The sequence below is a fragment of the Arachis hypogaea genome, chromosome 14 (genome assembly GCF_003086295.3).
Source record: "Arachis hypogaea cultivar Tifrunner chromosome 14, arahy.Tifrunner.gnm2.J5K5, whole genome shotgun sequence".
NCBI classification, from domain to species: domain Eukaryota; kingdom Viridiplantae; phylum Streptophyta; class Magnoliopsida; order Fabales; family Fabaceae; genus Arachis; species Arachis hypogaea.
This window is the reverse complement of record NC_092049.1, coordinates 141,717,797-141,725,420: the sequence shown is the minus strand read 5'-3', so window position 1 is coordinate 141,725,420 and position 7,624 is coordinate 141,717,797. Positions and strand designations below refer to the sequence as shown.

The 7,624-nt window shown below is 28.1% G+C and overlaps 1 protein-coding gene across 1 annotated transcript; it reads left to right on the top strand.

The window, feature by feature from the left end:
* Positions 1 to 5,532: 5,532 nt before the first annotated feature.
* Positions 5,533 to 6,388, top strand: LOC112795480 (disease resistance protein RPP13-like). Its single transcript, XM_025837409.1, has 2 exons — positions 5,533 to 6,172; positions 6,258 to 6,388. Exons 1-2 carry the CDS (start codon positions 5,533 to 5,535, stop codon positions 6,386 to 6,388), a joined length of 771 nt encoding a protein of 256 aa, XP_025693194.1.
* The last annotated feature ends 1,236 nt before the right edge of the window (positions 6,389 to 7,624 follow it).

Here is a 7,624-nt window from a genome sequence, read left to right as displayed (position 1 = left end):
ACAAGTTAAATGATATCACAATATATATTTATGAGTCTTAATTAATTATTAATATTTATAAGTTCATCATAAAATTAGATCACATCAAAACTTAATTAAGAGAAATTTTGAGACATTAAAATTTCTCGATTTAGGATTTGATTTGATCTAAATTCATAAATTTATCATGTTATTCGCCAATTAAAATTATTAGGTGTGTATTGCAGTATCACTTATAGTATCATATCTGCAAATTCTAGATAATTTAATCAAATTATAGATTTGATCTAATGTCATTAGTAACGGAAATGACAAAAAAACTATGAGTAATTTAAAATTTTTAAATGATAAATTTAATTAAAATAATCTTTCGAAAATCAATTTGAGAAATAGATAATCTTTCAAGAGATTAATTAATTTGATCATTTATTCTATTATTATTATTTAGTAGAGTTAAGTTTCTTGAAAATAATAGCATGAAAATATTCATAAATAGAAAAAAGTATAAAATAATATAGTAAATTAGTAATAAGCATGAGTGCATGAGCAAGCACGCAAGCATAAAATATTAAGAAGAAAAATTAAGAAAAAGTCAAATGGTTATTAATTAATGTTTGGTGTATAGGGAGAGTAATGAGTCGGTACCCACAGTTAGTTAGCAACTTAACTAACACTTAAGCGACGGCGTGATCAATGCCGTTTATAAATTACAAAAGCCATCATCGTAATCAAAACGACAGCACATGCTACCAACCCAACTAATTAAGTTTTAATTTCATTAATATATAAACTTTAATTTTTTTAAATGACAAAAATTTTGATATTATATTATAAAATTATTTATTTAAAAAAATTAAATTGATAAAAAGAAATATATAAATAGAGATATTTTTAACGAAACAATTTTTTGTCTTTAATATTATAATGATTTTTTTGAAAAATATAAAAAATTGTAAAAACCAATTTTCTAAAATAGCTTAGTAAGTGTTATGAAAGGAAGTAGCACGTCAAGAAGAACAATAAAGTCAATACTATGGTAAGTCAATGTTATTACTAATCTCCCACCATTAGAGCAGCAAAACCGCCAACATCATATTAATTTGTTGCATGTCATCAATGTTGACTTTCACAACTCTATTGTTTGACTTGTTTGTTCTTATGATGTATGTGGATATGCATCATGCATATCACAATTTCTGCTATTGTATATTTCTCACTCTATTTTTTTTTTTTCATTTTGATATTGGTACATTATTCTTGTTTGTTAATTATATATTTTAGTTATGATGATCTGTGGCATTTTCGAATAGAACGACTTGTTTGCAAATTAAAGCAACTTATCAATTCACAAAGATACATTGATTTCTTGCCTCCACAAATATTCTTATAGCAAGAATTAATGCTGGTTGCATTAAACAATTTTCCTGTATGTATATATAACTTGTGTATTGAACTTTAGTCCATAAATTGAAGAACACTAAGTATAATAATATAATCAGTTACTATAAGAAAGCTAATTAAGGTGGTTAAATATTAACCTCTGAGAAAGCTGTGATTTAGATTTAAATAATTTCTTTCTTGTATGTATGTGTTAACATTAGATATTTTTTGCTACCAACCAAGTTGGGTTGGTTTAGTGGTTAGCTCACTAATCCGCTTAAGCAAGTGTCGGGGGTTCGAATTCTGTCTTGTGCATGCAGCAACCCATTGATTAGCGACAGACAGATTAGTCCTTGGCCTGTCGGATTAAGAGATACCGTGGGAAACAAAAAAAAAAAAGATATTTTTTGCTACCCCATTTTAGGGAATAACTTCAATTCTTGCTTACATATATAGTGGCACAAATGTTCACACGGCAAGAATAGATGTTTATGTATCTTTAATTTTGGCCCTTTATTTATTTGTTTATTTTATATTAACTTTAATTTATCTTGTGACAAACACATGCATTTGCTCAAAAGCCAGAGATTCTTTGGATTATATATATATGACATATAAGGCACCTTATTATGGCAATTATATTTATATAGCTCATATGGCCGATGTAACTTTCCATTTCACAGTTGCTAATAATTTGGCATTTATATATACATATATGTTCTTGTTAATTATTTAGTTTCGTATATATACTTGCTTTTTATTATATAATTTCATCACTTTTAGTGTGGCTGGTGCTGCTCAATCTAGCTACTACCCACTCCGATCCTATTTCAACTTTTCCACAAAAGGAAGCAAAGGAATTTATCAAATTGTTATATTGTTTGGATAATATTATTTAAGGTACATTATCTCAACTTTTGGGTGCTATGAATACTTAAGATCATCTAGTGATTTTTTTTCCTTTTCCTTTTTAGGGTATTCTATATAGAAAATGTTTGTTCACCGTAAGAAAAACCTCAAATAGCGACGGTTTTTTAGGATTTTGTGATAATTTTTAATCGTTGCAAAATAAATTATCAATGGTTTGAGAACCGTCGCCTTTAAATCGCATGAATTAAAATTTGCAGTAGCTTTTAACAATTATTGGTATAATTGTCGTTAAATAGATAAAATTATTTGCGATGGCTAACAATTATCACTATTTGAAAAATAACCGCCGTAAAAAAATAATATATAATTTTTTTAAAAATATAGCAAAAATTTATAACCACTGCAGTCTTCACAATTATATTAAAAGAATTAATTTTTCACAAAATTATTTAATTTCTCTTACAACTAGCCAAAAAAAAAAAAAAAAAAAAAAACTAAACTAAGTTAGCTTGTACTAATTTTTTTTTACTGGAATAAAATCTAAAAAAAGAGAATTTTTGTTTAACAAAATCTAAGTGTCATTAACCAACGATTATTAATACTATAAAATTGATCATTATCTCATTAGAATTATAAGTAAAAATGCCTCATGAATAATAATAGAAGGAAAATCAAACACAATAAAAAAAAACACCAAAAAAATATAACTCTTATGAATATTCAAACAACAATTCATTCTTTCAAAAAGCAAATAAAACATAATCAAATATAAGGATTTAATAATAAATAAATAAAATAGAATAAAAAAAAGCTACACTACTGTAGCTAAAGTCTTTTCTTCAAAATAAACTCATGAACCAAATGCAGCAACAGAAATATCTGATACTCTAAAGCTTGGCTCCCTAGGATTTGATTTTTCATGTTAAAATTGCTTTTAGCAATATATTGAATCTAATGACAGAACATAATACATATAAATATTTAGCCAAGAAATTAAAATCAAAATTAAAATATCTATAAAATGTATATAATAGCATTTCATTAAAATTAGACTTACTTTTCTAATTACTTCTCCCTTGCCATGATTTTTTCTGACTTTGTTGCACACTTATATATTATTGTGAGGTTAATCTTTCAAGAATTCTCCATCATCAAGACGTTGGTGGACACATCATCATGGCATTGTTGTTTTAGTGGGATGGAGCTCTCAAAAAGGAACATCTTTTCAGGTCAATGTAAGTTTATATATGTTATTGAATAAAACTACATATATACACACCAATTTAATTATATTTATTTTAGCTTAACGTAACTTTCTTCATATATGATGAAATCTAGGGCTCCTTTAGTTTTAGGATATAGTTCCACCCCCTAATGCATGAATCTTTGTTTAATTATGCTAAAATAATTCCATTCTTCTATTTTCTAATTATATTAAATCACATATTATACTATGTCTAGTTTATTCAAATATATTGATGAGTAATATTATATAATCAATAAATATTATTATTTTTAGTTAGTACTTAACTAGCTTAATAATAATTTATATTTATATTTACAGATATTTAAATATTTGAGTAAAGTATCGTTTTTGTCCCCAACGTTTGGGGTAAATCCTATTTGTGTCCCTAACGTTTAAATCGTTCTATTTATATCCCTAACGTTTGTAAAAGTGATTCAATGTTATCCTGCCGTCAATTACACATCATGAACACTTTAGTTTGAGTTTTAAAAATCTCTTCTTGAAGTTAGAATACAAATGTCTGGGATAGAATCGATGATCTACTCTGAAAAATAGCTCATCAAAAGTTGAAACTAATTCGTACAACATATACATAATTCACTTTTCTAGGATATAATTGAATTTAAACACAAATAGTAGGTATAATATTAAAATCGAACACATCCAAATGAGACCTAATTGAGAATGAATATATCCAAGTGAGAATAATTAAAAAATATAATCTGATTTGTTAGTATAATTAATAGTAGGATAACATTGAATCACTTTTATAAACGTTAGGGATACAAATAGGACGATTTAAACGTTGGGGACACAAATAAGATTTACCCCAAACGTTGGAGACAAAAACGATACTTTACTCTAAATATTTTGTACACAAAAAATATATAATTTATACTTATATTTATCAGAATTTTGTATACATAAATTAATATAATTTATTTGTTAAAAATAATTTAGTGTTTATACTGGACAAATAATAACTAAAAATTACTAATCTTAAAAAATTTCTTTATATTCATTATTAAAAATATTATAAATGGTTACAATTAATTTATGAGTAATCCTAGAGAGAATCAAATTTTTTTCCAATGTTACCTAATTATTTATGATTCTTTATACTTTTTCTTAATTATTATCTTTTTTAATTAGCTGATGTTCTGTATATGTTTGGCAGATAATTATATATTTATATCTACTAGCTATTTGAGATTGGTTTCAAACTATCAAGCCACACTTGCCATTGAAGAGAAAGATCATTATTCAAGTTATTTATGCACGAACCTTATTATCAATAATTCAGGTAATCATTATTATTTTAGCTGACTTTTCATATAACAATTATTAGAATAGTCTTTATATAAAGTTTATAACTAAAATTGTGAACATATATATGTCAAATTATTTAATAACAAAAAACAATGTTAATGGGTGAAGATGGTGAGTTGAGCAACTCCAATGATATATTTTTTGGATATTAGTTTTGACTTTTATAGTAACTAAATTGATTTAAAATTAAAATTTGCATTAGACATAATTTTTGAAATGATATTAGCACCAGTAAGGAGATATTATATCTAATAAAATGCTCCAATCTTATTAAATAACGTTAAATTAAAACAAAACCAAGCATTGGAGTGATGAATTTTATATTAAGTTTCAAATTAACTTTTATGATACATCATCCTACAAATATTTATGTGATACTATATGAAACCTAAAATAAAATAAAACCAAGAATTAAGATGTTCTTAGTTACTAATTAACATATCGGTTCCGCTACGTTACCAATAGCGTTTCTGTTAACTTCTGCCAACTCTTATTTATAACTGTGTTTAATGGAAGTGTCTTCGTGGATGTGTCTAATAAAAATGTATTTTTTATGGCCGTGTTTAATAGAAGTGTCTTTATAGATATATTTTTTGGATGTATCTCTTTATATATGTGTTTAAAATATAATAATTAATTATTATTGGTAATAAGTTGGCAGATAATATATTGGTAATCTATACTTTTCCTTTAACATATATATCCTATTTTTCACGGAGGAAACTGAAATGGCAGATAGTGTGGTGAGTAGCATTGTTTCGTTTGCGGTGGATAACTTGTCACGGCTACTTGTTGGTGAAGTGAAGTTACTTTCTAGTATGGAAGATGATATTACTTCTCTGCGTAATGATCTCAAGTTCATGGTAGCGTTCTTGAAGAATTCTGAGGGAAATCGCAACAACGAATCGGTGAAAGAGATGGCGGACCAGATTAGACAAGTGGCTTTCCAGTCTGAGGATGCCATTGACACATATGTTGCTAATGTTGCCAGGCACAAAAGCTTAAACAAGTTGAGGATGTGTTTCTACTGCACAGGCCACGTGGCAATACTTCATGAGTTGAATGCTCAGGTTAAAGCAATCAAGTCCACTCTTAAAGGTATATATAGAAACAAAGTCATGTATGGCATTGATGAGCATAGTGGTACTACAAAAGGACGGAGCAGGTGGTGTGGAGTATCTCCAGATCAGAGAAGAAGGAGAGATGTGGAAGAAAGAGAAGTGGTAGGATTGGTGCATGAGTTCAATGTGGTTATGGAGAAGCTCATGGAACCAGATCCTAATCTTAACGTGGTTTCCATAATAGGCATAGGTGGTTTGGGAAAGACCACCCTTGTTAGGAAGATCTACAATAAAGATGAGGTGAAGAGCATGTTTGATTGTTGTGCATGGAGTTATGTGTCCAATGATTATAAAATTAGAGATCTACTTTTAAGCCTTTTGAAATGTTTTAGAATCATCCATAGATGAATGTAAAGATTTGAGTGTGGATGAACTGAAGAAGAGGTTAAGTGAATGCTTGAAGGGAAAAAAGTATCTGGTAGAGCTTGATGATATTTGGAAAACTCAATGTGGGATGAGTTGAAAGAGGCGTTTCCAAACGACAAAAATGGTAGTAGAATAATCATAACAAGTCGTCTAAAAGAAGTAGCATTATATAGCAATGCAACCCTTGTGTATGACCTTCCTTTTCTTGATGAACAAGTTGGAAACTCTTCTCCAAGAAGATCTTTGGAGATAAAGAGTGTCCATTTGAGCTAGAGCCTCTAGGTAGAACAATAGCTATCAGAGTAACGGGTGGAAATGGATAAAGAATGGGTTCAAGTTGGCTACTATTATCACCTAGTGGATTGAAGGCATTCATCCATCTAAGGTATTTGAAAGTCCAAACATTTTCTACAAAGATTTTCTATGCTATCTTTGGAATCTAGAAACGTTGTATTTATGGCATGATGAAGTTATTATTCTACCAAGCAAAACATGGAAGCACAAATCACTCAGAAATATTTTTATAAATAAACTCTCATCGGTTCACCATAACATAGAGGAAAGGAGCATCAATGTCTCGCATTCGACACTATAACATTCCTCTCAACCATGTCTCAGAGTGAGGTTATATTGGTAAAAACTCAACTTGTAATTATTTTTAGGTGAGGTTAATAGTCAATAATCGTTATATAATAATTTAATCAAATATGTTAAATCATCAAATGGTTTTGGACTATGATCTTCACATGAAGACAACTTAATGCTAGTCTTCACCGGTTATATTCATCATCAACAGCCAAGCAACGCAATTCAAGTTTAATTTTTCTATGCTTTTCCATATTTCTTGATTGTCGTTTAGTATGTTTCACTTAGATATGTGTTTCCATCACCATGTAAACTAACTATGCCAATATTGAGGAGATGCTTTAATGTTCTTGTGTGTTTTACTACTAATGTTATGGGTTCATTTTTAGATGCCATCCATAGCCAAGCAAGCCAGCCCAATAGTTTAATTTTTGTATGCTTTTTGTTGTGTTTATTTTATTTTATTTGATTATTTGGATCTTTGTACTAATTTTTTTTAATTGGGTCCTTACAAAATTAAGTCAATTATTGCTAAAAGAGATTTAATTGAAAAAAAAAAATTTAATACAAGGACACAATTTAAAAGAAAAAAGGTATAGAGACTTAATTGAAAATTTGGCGAAACCCTAAAACAGAGAGACTGGATTAGCAAATTAAAGCGATTTAATTCACAAAGATGAACTAATGCTATTGGTTGAATTTAACAATTAAACTTATGTCTGTAAAGAAGACTCCACATACATGATCC

Bases quoted from the DNA above. Each gene is read 5' to 3' on its own strand.
- LOC112795480 (XM_025837409.1), top strand. From the start codon at position 5,533: ATGGCAGATAGTGTGGTGAGTAGCATTGTTTCGTTTGCGGTGGATAAC. The intron at 6,173-6,257 runs GCATGTTTGATT...GAAATGTTTTAG, and splicing joins CAATAAAGATGAGGTGAAGA to AATCATCCATAGATGAATGT.